Source organism: Phoxinus phoxinus (genome assembly GCF_949152265.1).
Source record: "Phoxinus phoxinus genome assembly, chromosome: 21".
NCBI lineage: Eukaryota > Metazoa > Chordata > Actinopteri > Cypriniformes > Leuciscidae > Phoxinus > Phoxinus phoxinus.
Window position 1 is genome coordinate 13,209,498 of NC_136896.1, and position 18,654 is coordinate 13,228,151.

At 36.9% G+C, this 18,654-nt stretch overlaps 2 protein-coding genes across 2 annotated transcripts in view; one reads left to right on the top strand and one right to left on the bottom strand.

The window, feature by feature from the left end:
• six2b (SIX homeobox 2b) overlaps positions 1–18,654 on the top strand; it is a 146,035-nt gene that overhangs the window by 81,446 nt on the left and 45,935 nt on the right. The window lies entirely within an intron of this gene.
• The window catches only part of prkcea (protein kinase C, epsilon a), a 68,601-nt gene that overhangs the window by 19,627 nt on the left and 30,320 nt on the right, over positions 1–18,654 (bottom strand). Inside the window, exons 3-10 of the mRNA XM_079595165.1 lie at positions 14,956–15,121; positions 14,422–14,456; positions 13,234–13,322; positions 10,741–10,870; positions 10,507–10,649; positions 10,172–10,271; positions 8,933–9,138; positions 8,681–8,854 (exon numbers count right to left, since the gene is read on the bottom strand). Coding sequence (XP_079451291.1) covers positions 8,681–8,854; positions 8,933–9,138; positions 10,172–10,271; positions 10,507–10,649; positions 10,741–10,870; positions 13,234–13,322; positions 14,422–14,456; positions 14,956–15,121 — 1,043 coding nt within the window. The remainder of the gene's footprint in view (positions 1–8,680; positions 8,855–8,932; positions 9,139–10,171; positions 10,272–10,506; positions 10,650–10,740; positions 10,871–13,233; positions 13,323–14,421; positions 14,457–14,955; positions 15,122–18,654) is intronic.

An 18,654-nucleotide genomic window follows, 5' to 3' on the forward strand; every position in this document is an offset into this window, starting at 1 on the left:
AAACAGGATGCTTAAATAGTTTGTGTAAATGTGCCAAGAAATCTGAAGGAGGCCCACCCAATCCAATATGAACAAACATTTCCTGCCCCTAATTAGAAATGAACAAATAGTTTCTTCCGTTTGGGTTGGACCACAAGACAACAGCCCCGATTGGAAGATAGTGGACACAGCACAGCCCCGTTTGGGTTAGTCAAAACTGGCTCTGTTTTTTTTTAGCTTAAATTGGGACACAAGTCGACTGTTCAATATTGTGTCATGACTTATGAATGCAGAGAACAGTGTATCGTTGCATCTGAAATGATGGTGTGTGTGTGTGTGTACATGTGTGTTATGCAGGGCTCTGTCATGCTGCAATAGACGGGTGGTGTAAGGAAACGTCTGTTTAGTCTCATCCAAGCTTATATAACATGTTATGAAAGACATTTTCAATGGCTTATTTTCTAAAGACTGCAGGTGCAGGACGCTTCTGACAAACCGGTGCTGAAAACACAAAACAGACATACAGTACACAAACATGATAAGACCTGTAATCTGCGTTATTGAAAGCCTATGGAAGCCTATAGACGCATACACAACTCAACAGCTTCAAGAAATCCGTGTCGGATTACAGCTGTACTGTACGTTCTGCAGTGCTACTGAATGTAGCAATAGTTAGTTAAATACGGAGCAACTCTAAATGTTAATCATTATTACACTAGCGGTTTATTCAGCAAGGATGCATTCAATTGATCTAAAGTTACGGTAAATATTTTATAATGTGACAAAAGATTTTATGTATGTCAAAAAATTTACATTGAAGTGCAATGTAAGTCGCTTTGGATAAAAGCGTCTGCAAATGCATACATATAAGTGTAACCGTTTTCAACATCGATAATTAGAAGAAATATTTCTTGAGCACCAATTCAGCATATTAGAATGATTTCTGGAGATTTTTAAACTTTGCCATGGCAGGATTTTTTTTTTTTTGGAATTGTACAAAACAAGTATTTCATGACCCCAGTAAGCCATTAGGATGTGACAGTAATTTATGACTTTTATGGAAACCTGTTACCACCCAGAAAAATTTTTTTATGCCCCAATGTGTGTAATGTTCCTGTAATTCGCCTTTGGCTAAGCCACACTCTAGAATGTACTGTAGATTGACCAATCACAGCGCAGCCAAGAACGAGCTCCCACAGCGGTCCGACACTTTTTCACAGCGCTCCATTGACTTTAACACAGGCGTCTCATATTTTTGGTCTCGGCAGGCTATTACCGTATTATTTGTAATAACGATTATATAAGTGTATAGAGACCTACAGCTTTGCATGAACAGTGTTGCTCTTTGATATTGTTAGTCACAGCCTCCGTCTCGATTAGGATATGCGGTGGTTAATTTTTTGACTGTGACCGTTATGCTTTTGCCTCTATTTGGATGCCTTGTTATTGCTTGTGTTTCACATGTATGTCTTGAATATAGCCTTCGAACGCATACTGCAGCCCCTTTTGCCTACTTCTTTTGGACACTTTATTTGCTGCTTTCTAAAAGTTTGATAAAATGTCAGCAGGAAGAGCTCTCACAGCATAAGCCATGTTGATACCAAACCAGAGCCCAGATGAAGTTGACGGACGTAGCAACAGTAACTAAGGGGGGCGGGGCTTAGCCAAAGGTGAATAGTGACTTCATTTCTCAATTGACTTTCTTATAATTGCAACATTTTTGCAACTTAAAATCTCATATTGTGACTTTGAATCTCATTTAGAGAATTTTGAATTACAGGTGCTGGTCATAAAATTAGAATATCATCAAAGCATGAAGTGCTCTGCAAAATGTCCTGGTAGACAGCTGCGTTGACTGGATTTAATAAAGCACAGTGGACCAAAGTCTTTTCTGATGAGAGCAAATTTTGCATCTCATTTGCAACTCCAGCCGATGACATGGCTCCCCAAACCAACACAGACTGTGGAAACTTCACACTGGACTTCAAGCATCTTGAATTTTGTGTGCCTCTCCATCTTTCTCCAGACTCTGGGACCTTGGTTTCCAAATGAGATGCAAAATTTGCTCTCATCAGAAAAGAGGACTTTGGTCCACTGTGCTTTATTAAATCCAGAGTCAACGATTTTGAAGCTGTAAGCAATAATCATCAAAATTATAACAAATAAAGGCTTGAAATATCTCACTTTTCATGTAATGAGTCTATATAATATATTAGTTTCACATGTTGAGTTGAATTCTTGAAATAAATCAAATTTTTGATGATATTCTAATTTTATGACCAGCACCAAAATGCACAGACAATTTACAGAAATAAAGATGTTCAGAGCCAGCAGTCTAACAGATTGGTGTACAAAATAGGTTAGAACGGAGAACAATGCAGACAAAGAGACGGACTAAGAAAAAGCAAAAGATGGAAGGAAAGATGTTGTCGTGCAAGAGAAATATGAGTTCAGGTTTGGCTGCAATACAACATTGTTCAGAGTTTTGAGAGCGAATTCAACTCATCAATTTACTCTGGGAAAAAAAAGGAAGAGAGAAAGAGAAAGAGAACCAAGACATGGAGAGAGAGGGTTGAAAGAAAGAAAATGTGCTCAAATCACCCATTTAATTGTAGAAAGGCAGAGAGAACAGATGAGACCAAAACTTGGCATAGAAGACAACAACACAAATCTGAAATTTGACAAAAAGAGAGAGATCTGAAACGGCATGTCTCTAGAAATATAGTTCACATTTTGCCCTAATAAAGACAACTTCGTAATGAAAGAAAGAGAGAATAAGAGCAAGAGATCTTAAAAGCATTGAAAGTGACGTAATCTAGATCTTGGGTCTTCATCTCAGTAATTGTTTGCAATGCATCTGTATTTAAAAGTATCTGCAGTTTCACTACTCACAGGCTTAGAAGATATGTTTTAGACTACATGTTCTAAGTCTTCTAAATCATCAGGTTCACTGAACTCACTTGAGTCTATTGCTTCACAGTAGCGGAGGGCTTCTGGGCTGCGCCAGTGCTGGAGATAGTGAGCTGTGTTAATGACCTCATCTGTGTCTGTCCTCAGCTGGGAATGGAGTCACACTAACACACTGTCCACTCCATAACCATAACAAACCGCAAGTCAAGACTGCCATTTTTAATGTCTACTGATCAAATTTTTCTAACTCACTTATCTTTAGAAGTTATAGCTTTACACTATTTCTAGATGTTGGGAAGTTATGCAAAATGATTACCGGTAATTCAAATTAACGATATAAGAATACCCACTCACATCATCACTCACATAACAGTTTTAAGCTATATCATATCATGTCATATCCCAATCATGAGCTTAGGCAAAATATTTTGTAATGTTTATGCGAGTAATCTGTGACAGAATTTGTGGGTGAGCTATTCGTTTATAATATAATATAATATAATATAATATAATATAATATAAATAGTTCTGTCAAATCGATTAATCACATCTAACAAAAGTTTTTGTTTACATATGTGTTTATATATAAAATATATTAAAAAAAAATATATTTATTTATATATATATATATTTATTTATATATATATATATATATATATATATATATATATATATATAAATTATGACAGATTCATATAATAATAATATAATATATGCACATATTTTTTGTAACAAAAAATGTTAGATTCGAATCGATTTGACAGTACTAAACATAACATAATATAACTATTCATATTTGTTAATAATCAATAGGCTAGAATTTCTTATTTGATTTTTTCACTGAAGGTTAAATTTAATTTTAATATAATAAATACAATACATCATATGTAACACTTATGCGAGTCAGGTTTTCTGAATCAGGCTAGAATTATTTATTTCATTTTATAATAATTAAGTTAAGATTGTAATTTAATATAATGTCATTATTCATATTTGTTAATAATCAATTGGCTAGAATTCTTTATCTTATTTTATAAGTCTTAGAACTTAAGTTTTTATAATATAATAGCCTATAACATAACATAATAGTCATTATTCATATTTATTCATCAGTATGCTAAAATCCTTTAAAAATATGTATTATATTACGTTGTATAATATAATATAATATATAATATAATATAGTCCCAGTTAATTCTTCAGCATAAAGCTAACAATCTTCCCCTCCTTCTTTCTTTTTCTCAGGCAATCATTTAGACTGTACATGTTCCAAAATCCTCCTCACTGTCTTTCTACAGGGCCCCTTCTTTTGGCCCTTTTCTCTCTGCAGGAGCATGTCTTTGGTCCCAACAGGCCTCATCAGAAACAGTTGTGTAATGTTATTTACATTTCTGCAGCGTAATTACAGTTGATAAGAATATGGCTGTGATCCCAAAGCTGATTAAAACCAGAGGCAGCAGTTCAAAAAGAGTGCATGACTCCTCTTCCCTCCCAAATCACATCTTCCTTATTCTTTCGGCCCCTTTCCCGCACTTCTACCGCCTCCAACCCTTCTTTCTTTGCGTTTCTTGCTTTGTTGGCCTCCGTCAGTTTGTCCTGTGTTCTCAGATGCGGGCGAATGAGAAGGGAGATACAGTGGGTGGTAGTCGAAGAGTGAAAAAGAGAAACGAGGACACTAGATATCACTGTGAGTGTAACTGGGGCATGGGAGGGGAAGCTGAACAAGAGACGGAAAGAAGTGAAAGTGCAAAATAGAGAAGAGACAGATGATGAGAGCGATAAAAGCCCTAGTGAAAAGGATGTCAGTGTCTTTAATGAGCACAGTTCATTGATAGAACCATACCACTTCTACTTGCCTTCCCTATCCGCAAATACAATCGTGTGCAAAAGTTTGGGAACCCGTAAACAAAATTAAAAGTAGTAACCAACATTGTGAACTTACTGGCTATTTTTCAGCTATTTTCACTCACATGCTGTTTTTTTGTTTTTGTTTTTTTACTTATAAAATAAAACTTGTATTTTATCATAAACCACTTATAATTAAAAGTTTCAAAACCTCATAACCTGACTTATCTCGCTCTCTTTTATACTGCTTCCAACAACTTAACAGACTGTCACCTCTAACCACATTGTGACACACGGGTGTCAGAAAGAGGTCACACTGCCACCTCCTGGACAACTTCTGTTACTCTAAATCCTGATCAGTCCTGTGTGGCTCTGCCATCTGCTGGACTGTAAGAATAGTTTGAGATTTTTCACATGATTTCACAATACGTTTCAATTTGAGATCATTCGTGCATGCATTAGGTGTCAAGAACTTAGCATGTGCTATTGTTCAAAAATTGAATTAATTTTATTCAGCCATCGATGCATAACGACAGTAAAGACATTGTTACAAAAGATTTCTATTTGATATAAATTCGACAAAGAATCTTAAAGGGGAGGTATAATGCCCTTTTCACAAGATGTAAAATAAGTCTCTGCTGTCCTCAGAGTGTGTATGTGAAGTGTTAGCTCAAAATACCCCACAGATATTTTTATACAGCATGTTAAAATTGACAATTTTTGAAGGGCGAGCAAAAATGCACCGTTAAAATGCAAATGAGCTGCGGCTCCCGGCACAGAGGGCGGAGCTTCAACCACTTGAGTCCTTTTACCTCACACAGACATGCACTGAAAATCTCAAAAACGTTTAGCCATTTATGTTCAAACCGGAGTCAGATAATATAGGAGACTCAAGAAGAAGTGACAACATGTCGAATGCAACAGGACATTTCTAATTGGTTAGGGACTGTTCGTTATTTATTTATGGGGCCACCGGAGGAGTTTTGAGATCTATAGTCAAAAAAGACTTGACCCTCCCTTCGCCAGCAATACATTTTTCTATGACCCTCCAAAATGATTGTGAAAAAAGGCATGACCCTCCCCGATCATTTATTGATTAATACTGGTAATTGCGCTTGGCAAATATGTTCAGATATCTCTATGCCTACACCTACACCAAACGTTCATTAAAAGACTCCTGTACATCCGCCTTTTTCAAACTGGCGCAGCGCTGACTCGCGGTAGAAACTGCATGATTTGATTTGTTAAACATGAGGATTATCCGACTGGCATCGCCGCTCACTCTAACATTAACCTAGATAATTGTTCGCTGTTCTTAGGCGCATAACCAAGTGTGTGTGCGGAGTGTGTAGCGCGCACTGCATGGCATGGAGGCGCCGATGCGATCAACAGTGGAAACAACTTAAAATACTCTATTTATGGCCATACAGAAAATAATAATGCATCAGTCGCAATACTTTTATTTGTGTAAACTCACAATAACAAGAAAACGTTTTGCTTTCGTAAAATAAAATAAAACAACCAGGGCGCGCTTTCATGGTCTCCGTGAACTGGAGCGCGTCAAAAAAAAGAAAAGAAAAGAAAAAAGCAGAAACATATCGTAGGCTATATAGCATACTAGCCTCAAATATATGAAAAAAATATCTATATAAAGCTTGATATGTCCACTTTTAAACGAAAAAAAACCAAAAACAAATCGAAAGCAAATATCATCTGATTATGTAATCCGTATGAAAGATGCATTTCTCTTAAAGGCGCTCTTTACAGCGGAGATGTATGGAGACATGTTTGCAGCGGACACTGATTTAGAAAAAAAGAGTTTATTAATAAACAATTAAAATGCATTGTTATTTTTAAATACATATTTATTATCATTTGCCTACTTTTGCGGCAAGATTATACATGCGCTTGAGCGCAGACTGGGCTATATCCCTCCATGCAATAGGCTATAAGCAGAAATTACCGTGCGACTAGTCAAATATTTAGTATGGCAACAATACATTTACTATATTTGACATTATTTAATTAGTAAGTATCCAGCTCTTTACATTACATTTTTTGAGTTAACAATTAGGCTAGTTAATGAACTAATAAAATAATAGAACAAAGTTAAGATGCTAACTATAATTCTATTTAGCATGACTTGTTCCACCACGCAAATGACTGTTTTTAAGGTGACAATCTGTTTTCACATCTTCACATTTGAAGATTTACTGTATCTTGAAGATTGTTGTATTGTGTTGTATCTTCTGTTATGATTGACATTTCGTTAATTAAAAAAATAAGCACATAAGGTTGTTAAAATGTTCTGTTAGATGTTCTGTGTTTATACTTTTTAAATTTTGTATAATAATATATCTAATGAAGATATATTAACAAAAAAAAACGTATATATTATATATAAAACATAGCCTAGGCTATATAAAATAAAAAAAGGTCCTCATTGGTTAATTTTGCCTGGGGCTCCCACTCAGTGTTGGTTCTGTCTTGCGATGAATGGGGCTGTTTACACCTGGCCACTTCATGCGTGTTCTGTGATGGGATAGCTATCCGATCGTGAAAAGACCAGGTATAAATGCCCTCCGAAACACATTCGAGACGGACTTGAATCCGATCGCTCAAACCACTTCAGGGTAGGTCTGGGCCACATTCCCGACAAAACTGGACAAGTGTAAATGCATCTGGTTGTTGAAACAACATATGTAAATTGTACTCCTCCCAAAAAATGCAATAAAATAAAAATAAACCTGAGAACGTGTTATAGGCTATATGTCATGTTATAGCCAGATATGACGACGCTACTGCAACACGCATCACTGCAGATGAGCCAACGTGCAAAATATTTGAAGAATTGAAGATAGGATTTAAATCCGTTTTGTAAAAACGCATTTATGCGACCACACCAGGTGTAAATGGAATCGTTTTGATAAATCATATAGCTATCCGATCAGAGAAAACGCATGAAGTGGCCAGGTGTAAACAGCCCTAGCACGCGTTAGGCCTATTTATGTTTGTTTTCAGACATGATAGCGACGTAGGCTACATCACATGCAGCAGTAGAGTTACACTCACAGGACACTGCTTGTGATTAGCAATCACAAAAGTTTATTATTTGCTCGTGGTAAACATTTCATTGGCGTTCTGTTCTTTTTCTGAGCGCGTGCGCACTGTCAAACAGCGCCAAACTGGACTTGATCTTTCCATCTTTCGTGTCTGATTTTTGTTGGGTCAGACCCATCTGGTAGCTATGGGGGGACCGAGACTGAGAGAGCTACATGGAAAAATATGCACAAAACAAGCCACTTTGAAAGTTTGTTGTTTTTATGAATACAAAAGTTGGGTGACCCTCCCCCTAGACTAAAAAAAGTTGGATGACCCTCCCCTCAACAAAGAATAAAAAGGCATGACCCTCCCCTATTTTCCTCCGGTGGCCCATTCCATAAATACCGAACGGTCCCTTAGTTGATGAATTTATGTAGCTTATGTGGAGTTATCTTCTAGTCATTGATTAGCATATTCTGTCATGATAATCTATAAATCGTGTTCCGGGGGCGGGGTTAGGATTGGTGATGTCACTAACCCGGGAGGAATGTTGTGTAGTCCCTACCAGCCGTTTGTTGTCGTCCTTAAAAAGCTATTTCTTCAAAAGAAATATCTCCCTTTGCTTTGAACTTTGAGCGTTGTAACTTTGCAGATGTTGTTTATGCTCAAACAGCAACATTAGACACTAACTAAAGTTAGAAAAGTGAAATCATAACCAACCTAAAAGTCAACATAAGTCTAAAATTGTTTCACAGTAGAAAGAAAGTAATACTGGGTTTGAAACATCATGAAGGTGACATTAGGTAGACTGCAGTACTAAAGTGTTTAATCTGATCAGAAGAAAGAAATGACTTGAAAAGTCTAGATTAGAGAGAATCGGGTTTTGATTTAGTGACTGTTTTACCTTCGTCTGGAAGCAGCAGAAAAGCTGAGTCAGATAGGGATGTTTTCTAGCCAGGGCCAGAATGCGTTTCTCCGTCAAAGTGCAGTCCACATCATCATCTTGAAGGATGACGTCTTTTTTCAAAACTTTCACAGCGTAAACTTCATCTGAGCCTTTCAGCTCAGCCAGCATCACCTACAGCACGGAGAGGGCAATGTGAAGATGTTGATTTGTTTCCACTAAAACTGAAAAGCACCGATTCGTGACCCTCACCTTGCCGAAGCTGCCTTTGCCCAGCACTTTGATGAACGAGAAATCCGTGAGACTCATTCTCTTCGTCTGTACGGTCTTCAAGTCTCCATTCTCCCGGCTCTCGGTCGCTGTGCTCTGGACGCCGCTGCACGAGGAAGAGGAGGAAGACTTGTGCTCCTGGCCAAACGACAGGGCCTTGCGGATACTCTCCAGTTCTGCAAGCTCTGCTACAGACAGACAAATACAACAGGAATAATTCTTTCAAAAAGGACTAATCTGTTATGATTTACTCGCACTCTAAACCTGTATGAGTTTCTTTCTTCCGTAAAACACAAAAGGAAACATTTCAAAGTGCCCCAATTATGCTCCTAATTTTGTTTTGAAGGTCTCCTACAATAGGTTTACATGCATCCTTTAATTTTCTCATAATATATATTGCATAAACACCTCTTTTGTCAGTGTCTAAAACAGTTCGATCAAGGACTTGTTCTCTCTAAACCCCACCTTTCCGGGAGCCTACTCTGCTCTGATTGGTCAGATGGCCCAGTCTGTTGTGATTGGTCTACTCCTTAGAGCATGTGTCAGATACAAAACCCCAATTTTGTTTCGCTCTGCGCTTCCACGTTTCTCAATTCTCACTTGCTTACGCTACGCCTTTGTCATACGGCGGGTCAGAGGTCACCCTTCCGCCGGAATTCAACTTTCTCTGTAACACGTGTACAGCCGTTGCCGGAAGCCAATTATTATAGGTTATAAAGTTTTAAATATGGATATTTTTCAAACAAAAACCCACCGCTTCGCTTCAGAAGGCATTTATTAACACACATGGCGTCGTATGGATTAATTTTATGATGGATGGATGCGTTTTTTGGAGCTTCAAAAACTCAGGCTCTATTCAATGCCATTACAAACCTGAGAAGAGCCAGGATATTTTTTAATATAACATTGATTGTGTTCAGCAGAAAGAAGAAAGTCATATACACATAAGAAGGCTTATGGGATAATTTACATTTTTGGGTGAACTATTTCTTTAAGTCACAAATAATAGAAATAAAAGAAATAATTTAACAATTGAAGGGCATCCAGCACATTCCTAAAAATTTCTCCTTTGTATTTCACAGGGGAAAAAAATATTCAGGTAATTTATTAATTATACATTTTTGGGTGAACTAACCCTTTAATTATGCAAATAAATGAATGTGTAATAGTGAAAGAGTAAGCTTGCAGAGTATGTGCAAGAGAGTTTGTGTAATTCTGTACCCTGGTCGCAGGGTGAAGTTGGAGCAGATTTGCATCGGTCAGACTCCTCTGATGAAGGGGCTTCTGTCGTGGATTGCTGAGGGTCCTGCCCTGGAGTCAACTGAAGAGAAAACACTTTTTAATATTACTACAAATGGCTTTTAATATTTGAATGTCCTAATCCTTTACATCACTGTCACAATCATCACTGGCCTCATTTTACTGGATCATTATTTTAAGTGGTCTTACTTTTATGTATTTTATTCCACAAGCTTATAATGTCATCATTTTGTTTTTGCATCAACCCATGTTCCATTTGACAACCCCACATTCTGGAGATATTACATACTACTCACCTTTTTCCTGCGTTGGGTACTGTTGGAGATTTTGTCTGGTGTCACCCCAAGATCAGCAAGCACTTTAGCAATTTTTCTGGCATCGACACCACAGCTAGGAGCTACATTACTTTCACAACGCCGATGGACATTCATTTTACAGGCTGGAAACAGGCAGGAAGACAAATGAATATATGGCGACAAAAGCAGATGTTGGACCACAAATCATTCATCACTGGTATCGGCAACGCTTGCCTTTGCACTGCAGGCCTTGCCGCATCAGTCCCCAAAGCAAGGAGCCGCAGTGGTCACAGAAGGTGGGAACTTTGTAATTGTGAATGCTGAACATGTGTGGAATGTTTACACTGAAGCGCTGGGAGCCAACCTGTAAAAACAAAACATCATTCATGCCACGATACCCACAATTCAACTGATCTCTCTGCTGAGGAAACCCTGAGCAGGTTTCAGTAGTTTTAGGAACATGTTGGTATTGTTAACTAAAACATACAACTATTAATGGTAACACTTTACAACAAGGTCTCATATGTTAACATTAGTTCATGCATTAACTTACATAAACTAACAGTAAGCAATATATATATATATTTCCAGCATTTATTAACTTAATGTTAGTTAATAAAAATGTTCATGTTCATGTTAGTGCGTTAACTAATGTTAACAGATACAAAGTTATATTTGAATAATGTATTAGTAAATGTTGAGATTAGCATTAAATAAGATCAATAAATGCTGCAGAAGTATTGTTCACTGTTAGTTTATATCAACTAACATAGTTAACTAATGTTAACAAATTTAAAGGGCACCTATTATGGAATTTTGAAATTTACCTTTCATGTAGTGTGTAACATAGAACTAAGTGAACAAAAACATCCTGCAAAGTTTGAAATATGAAAGTGCACCGTATATAAAGTTATTGTCTTTCAAAAGTGAGAGTCGACTCTGAGTCATTTTTATGAATCGTTAGAAGACCGAAGCTTTTTCTCTGACTAGATGACGTCAACTTGTCAAGTTATTTGAATACGATACGCCCACTTATTGCGCTCCAAGGCCAGCAGGGAAAATATCAGGGCGACGAGACGCTGTGTTCTGAAATGCGGCTCAAAAGCAAACGTTTTTCATCTGCCCAAGGAGGAGCATTTGAAGACTAAGTGGCTACAATTCACTATACCACAGAAGTATAGTCCGAGCCTTGTGCTTTGTTCGCGTCATTTTGAAGACGATTGCTTTTTAAATGCAATCAAACTTGGATTCGCGAGCTGGCTGATATTGAAGGAAGGTTCATTTCTAAGTGTATTTGCATCAGCTTCCTCCTCCGTATCACAACCTGTAAGTGTTATTAATAATTTTTGCTTTTATATTTTATGTAGCATGCTTAATAATTATTTTGTTTGTTGTGTAAGCACCGTTTAGCTTCTAGGTCTTCAATGACAATTGTATTGAGATATGTGAAGTGTTTGTCGTTGTTTTCGGAGTTGTCTTAAAGAATAGAGTAATAACTGTAACGTAACTGCATTTTTTTTTTGTGTAAAAACGTTATGTTTATGCATCGGGCTAATGCAAACAAAGACTGATTGTGCTTTTACAATATGAACTCTGGGCTATGCTCGCTAACATAACATTAAATTATTTATCTTATTTTTCGTTTTTTACTACAAACTTTAAAGCAGTGGACTATAATCATTATTATAATACAATTTAATTGATAAAAGCATCATTGTACTCCGTGTTAAAAATAAGTATTATCTCTGTAAACACTGCTGGGTCATCTGACCAATCAACGCAGATTAGCGTCGCGCAAAGGAGGGGTTTGAAAAACGAGTCGTTAAACGAATCATTTGGGAGTCGGTGAGCAAATCAGGTAAAAATAAATGCATATTATACGAAAACAAAAGTGTTTTTTGTCATTGCATGCATGTAAAACTGTTGTTGGGGACTCCCTAAACTACATTAGGAACATTTTAAATGTCATAATAGGTGCCCTTTAAACTATTTTAAAAATATTACACTTATTGTAAAGTGTTACCCTATTGATAATAAGCTGAGTGTTCGCATCATGCCTGGGTCCTAATAATAATGTTAATTAAAATAAGGCTGAAATAAAATAACATATAAATAATAGATGGGGTATTTAAAAATGAGAATGAATTAAAACCTTAAATAAAATAAGTTTAAGCTGAAGGACTATAATTATTAAAACTAAAACCAGAATAAATTTTTTTTTTTTAAATGACTAAACCTTAAACAAAAGAAAACTTAAAATATAAATTTACAATAAAATAAAAATAATTACTATAATAGTATAACAATGATACTAAAACAGCACTACATGGGCTGTGTTTAGAAAACTAGCATACACTGTACAGTGTACTGCCTACAATTGACAAAAATACTATGTGTATCATTACATATTATGCATCAATCTTTCAATCATCATGACCTTGCTACAGTACAATTATCTCATTATGTTATGTGTGATGCTATCACCTAGGAAATAAATAATTTTAATTGAAACAAAATTGTTTGTATATATAACAAGAAAGAGAGAAGAATTGTGGCTGATAACACTGTATAAAGAAGGTACAATTTAGCCACGTCATATTCCTTGCTGTATTTTCTGTTGTGATAATTGTAAACATTATAAAATGATATGCAGTATACATACTGCAAAAAATAGTACTATGCTAACTCAAACATAGCTCAGTCTTTTGAGAGAAATGTAGTACTGACCTCTTCAGGAGTGTCTTCCTGTTTCTTCAAGCCAGCGCATTTTGTTATGATGAGCTCATGACATCTCTTATGGACCACGCAGGTACACACTGACAGATTTAAGGAATAGGCAAAAAGTTTACTTTGGTAACACTTTGCAATAAGGTTACATTAGTTAGCATGAACTAACCATGAAAAATACTTTAAAATAATTTATCTTTATCAACATTTACTAATACATTATTAAAGGGTTAGTTCAACCAAAATGTTAAATTCAATCATTAATTCCTCACCCTCATGTCGTTCCAAACCCGTAAGACTTTTGTTCATCTTCAGAATACAAATGAAGATATTTTGATGAAATCTGAGAGCTTTCTGTCCCTTCAAAAAGTTCATAAAAAGATAGTAAAATTAAAATCCATATGAATTGAGCTGATTATTCCAAATTTTCTGAAGAGACACGATCGCTTTATATGATAAACAGATTGAATTTAGGCTTTTATTCACGAATATAAACATTGATCAGTGAAAATGAACAAGAAGAAGAAGCTTGAGCTTCCGTTTACCACAACTGATGTGTGAGTTGATGTATGTTTATATGTGAATAAAAGCCTAAAGTCAATCTGTTCATCATATAAAGCCATCGAGTCTCTTCAGAAAATGTATACTAAACCGCTCAATTCATATGGATTATTTTTACGATCACTTCATGAACTTTTTGAAGCGTCAAAGTGGTAGTTGCGTAGCTGTTAATGGAGGGACAGAAATCTCTTAGATTTAATTAAAAAGTTTGATTAAAAAAACGAAAGTCTTTCGGGCTTGGAATGACATGAGGAATTAATGACAGAATTTTCATTTCTGAGTGAACTAACCATTTAAAATCAAGTCATCTTTGTTAATATTATTTAATGGACCTGAGCTAACATGAACTAACTATGGAAAGTTGTATTTTTATACCTAACATTGACAAAGATGAATAAATAAACAAATGTATTGCTCAATGTTATGTAATGTTAAATAATGCATTAACTAAAGTTAACTAATGGGACCTTATTGTAAAGTGTTACAACTTTTTGTAACTAGATATTTAGATATTTTTATATCTAATTTTTTGTAATTAGATATTTGAAAATAAAGATTAAATCAAACCAGGAAATATTATAATTGCTTTTATTATCACTGTACATAAGAGAAGGGTGTCTTACTCACCCTGACACTGATACCCCTGTTTCCCCAACACACCCCTGCATAACCACAGAGAAATACATGTGTTAAACAACAGCAGGATTGAGCAGTTCTGTTTCCGACCAGCAGAGGGTCTACAGCTAAAGGCTCTATAAATCTCTATAGCTGATTCTGTCAGTGGCAACAAGCAGCATTGTGTATAGCCACAGGGATGCACTAGGTATGCCAGGCATGCAAATAGTTAGACTGAACAGTTATTACTACTGGGAGGAACTGTTTGCAGAGATAAAAATAAACATCTGTCTAATCTATAAAATGCCCTCCGCACTGGCATAAAGGACAGCGGCTCTAATTTGCTTTCAATATAAAAATTTGTTACATAAACTCCTTTGTTGTAATCAGGAGGAGGAGTGCCTGCGATTAGCATCAGGTTTCGCCTTTGAAAATGACATAAATCTTTTATATATGTGAAAAGGACCTTATAATAAAGATAGTCCTGTATAGAAGTAGGTATGGATGGCATACGGGGCTACAGGTGAGGAGCAACACGCATCTTACCAGATGAAATCTCTGCAGTGGGAGCAGTAGGTGGGCTGTCTCAGGTAGGTGGCCATAAACTTGTGACCGTTAACCTGATGGACGCGCCTCCGGACCGCCCCCTGACGTTTTCGTGGACGCATGCGCTCACGGAACACTCTCTCCTCATTTTCATTGGATGATGCAGCTGCAAAATAAAATGACATTTAACAATAACTTAGTTGAATAGAAGTGTGTTGGACACAGGTGAATTAGATTTTTTTTGTTTGTTTACATTTAGTTTATCATCACTCATAACACTTCATTAGAACATTGCACAATTTCTATAGCTCTCCTTTTATATTACATTTGTATGGATTAAAAAAAAAAAAAAAAAATGGCTACTATTCAAAAGTGGGAGTCAGTAATATTTTTTTTTAAAAAGAATACTTTTTTCAGCAAGAACACATTCACTGATAAAAGGTTACAATAAAGACAATTATATTGTTACAAAGGATTGTTTCAAACAAAAGCTGTTCTTTTGAGCTTTCTAATTATCAAAGAATCCTTAAAAAAATAGTAAAGCAGCACAACTGTTTTCCACATGGATAATAATACAAAATTTAGCTTGATAACCAAGTCAGCATTAGAATGATTTCGGAAGGATCACACAACACAATCTAAGGTAATGGCTGCTTTCCATAGCAGAAAACCCCCCACACATTAACATAATATATTAAATATATAAAATACATATAACCATTATTTCACTATATACTTAACTGTATTTTTGACCAAATAAATGCAGCTTTGGTGAGCATAAGAGATTTCTATTGAATTGAATTGTTCAATTAAATTAAATTATACTTCCACTGGCTATGACATTTTTTCATATATCACCACCAGACTGACATAATAAAATTGGTTCAACCAATGGTGAGCATGAGGCGGGGCTGTTAATTCAACCAATAGCAGACAGGGGGAGTGTTTAAGGGAACCTGTTTGAGAACAATCATTATGTTTGTGCTTCTGTTTTGCCATTACACGTCACATTACGCTCTCCTTTAAAGATAAATCACATACATAACCACACACTACCCTAGCCACCACCAAACAGAACGCTCCTCAAGAAGCCTCATGATCTAAAGTTAACCCAGCCAGCAGAGAAAGTGAACAAACACATCATTGATTCTCAAGCAACTCTTCCCCTCACTTCGCCCCGTTTGAGGGCTGCAGTAATTGTGTATGTGTGTTGATCATGAGAGAAACCGAGGACCACCTGACCAACCATGTGACCCCACCACCACGGCTCCATGCATTCCAGCAGTCAGGTGATGCCTTTGAGGGGGACAGCGTTCCTTCATCAGACAAACAACTGTGAAATTACATTCACATCGCTACGTGTGTTGTGGCGGTGTCCATAATGTGCCCTGTGTCCGTCAATGAGTGTGAGAGAGAGAGTGGTTTCCTTGAAAGAGAGTGGTTTCTCCCTCTTGTTTGGTTCCAATAAACTTGTCATCCAACTCCTCCCACACTTCTTGTCTTTCAGTACAGCAGCGTATGTGTGGGCTGCATTATTTTAACGCTGTCTGTAAGAGGAGCTTCTGCAGAGGTGTGATTACAGCGAAGAATCCCCATAGGGTGGCAAGCAGCCCCCATACAGCGACTAGGCTCAGCACAATTACCATTGCAAGCGTCCTGGGGGACCGTCGGTAAGAGTGTGCGTGAACGTCTGTGTGTATCCGAGTTCTGTCTCATGTCAGGGTGCTCCTGAGGCAAGTTGTGTGCTTGTTTTGTCTGATATCAGAGAGCGTCCTGTCTTCTGGAGCGGGCAGCTGCTCAGGAGAACAGCGTGGCAGCTAAAAGGGCCATTAGTGGGATAGATGTGCTTACATAATACATTATCCATCTGCTCAAAAAGCAGGGCTTAACCAGAACACACCTATACCTCCCAGCACAACACTGTTCACCTTAGTATACCACACACAGACACGCTGAAAGAGAAGACATGATAACAGTGGAGTTCATACTCTCTGCATTCACTTTATAGATCTAGTCACTGTATTTAATGTGACATGAACATGAGGCAGGGAGGAAATCAATAGTTCTGTTTTAAAACCTAGCGTGCTGACTAACTAGACAGCCCAACATGAAGGCAGTTATGCAGCAAAATGATGCTTTCTTTAGAGATTTTTCGAGTTTCACCTGTATATTCTGTCCCCACCATAAACCTACCATCACAGAAAACTTTCCAAAATGTTTACATTTTATATTATTTAGTATGATTTATAAGCCGTTTTCCTCATGGGTACCAAAAAAAAAAAAAGTCCATTCCCATCTTTACGGGGACATTTTGTAGGAAGTTCAGAACAGAAACATGTGATGAAGGTGTACAGTAGACATACACCTTTACAATCATTATCTCTCTCGTTCAAGTCTGATGACATGCAGCAGGTGAGAATGCACGAACACTTTCCCTAGTGACTGTGTCCATGGTGATCAGGGACGACGTGCACGTGCGCTCCACTAAACCACGGTCTCTCCTTTCCATCCACACTATACTCATCCTTCCACACCTCTCTGTTCCTCTTTTTTAATTTGTGTATATTTCACCACTATTCTCCTGATTGGCTTGTGGAAGGCTGAGCTGATGAGAGTTTGAGCCGAACGGTTGTATTCGCCCACGGTCAGACAGCCGAGAGGAGCTTGGGGCAGCCTCCACCCACGCCAATGCCACTTCAGCCCCAGACACGCCACCCACAAGCACTCTCCAATCCAGCCAGAGCACAGCATGGGACCAATTAAAATGGCATCAATCAGAAAAAGAGAAGGATAGAGAGAGAGAGAGATTCCAAATCTGCTTATAACTCAATGACAGTCAGTTCCATACCTTAAAATTGATCAATGTGTGGCAGATGAGCCACACAACTTTCAATTTAATCATCCCAGGTAAAGTTTAAAGAGTTTAGAGCTGGACAAATAGTGCAGGTTGATAGCAACCGCCGGAAAATAGCATGCACACTGGTTAGTGCTGGTTTGGTGGTAGTTTAACTGGTGGGCTACCGTAATCTTCTATCTGTTGAAACTGGCTGACCAAGGAAGGTTTGCACTGTAAACCGTAATAAGTTGGCAAAAGTAAAACATTTAGGTAATTAACTTTAAATTTGGATTTTGTAAACATGTTCATTGCAATTTATTTGAAATATTGTCAAAGCTAGCTCATACAATTTGAATGCATCAACATCATTTTAACTCAAATATTTTGCAGTTAACTGTATGTGCTATTGTATAAAAGATACTATCACTATAGACTTGCATGTATAGAGTTAAGCAACACAAAGCATAAATATTCTTTTAAAAGTTTTACAGCCAATCCTTGACCTGGCTCTACTCTTTTACCACAATGGTAAAACTGCAAAATAACAGAAACCCCTTTACATCCCAACATAAAAGGAACATTATCCCCTTATATTGGCCCACAGCCATTACATATTTAAAACAGTAATATCCTATACTAAACCTAAACTAATCTTGACAAACTGTATATCATTTGAAAGTTTACAATCTCTAGTTTACATATTTGGTGACTGATTTTCAAAATAAATTACAGAGGAGCCGTAATTTATCAATTTGCAACAATAATATTTCCATACTCCTAAGGCGTGTTCAGACCTTTATTTTGAAATAGTGATGAACATGTAAAATCATGAAAGAATGGTAGAAACCTCCGTTTGTTTTCAT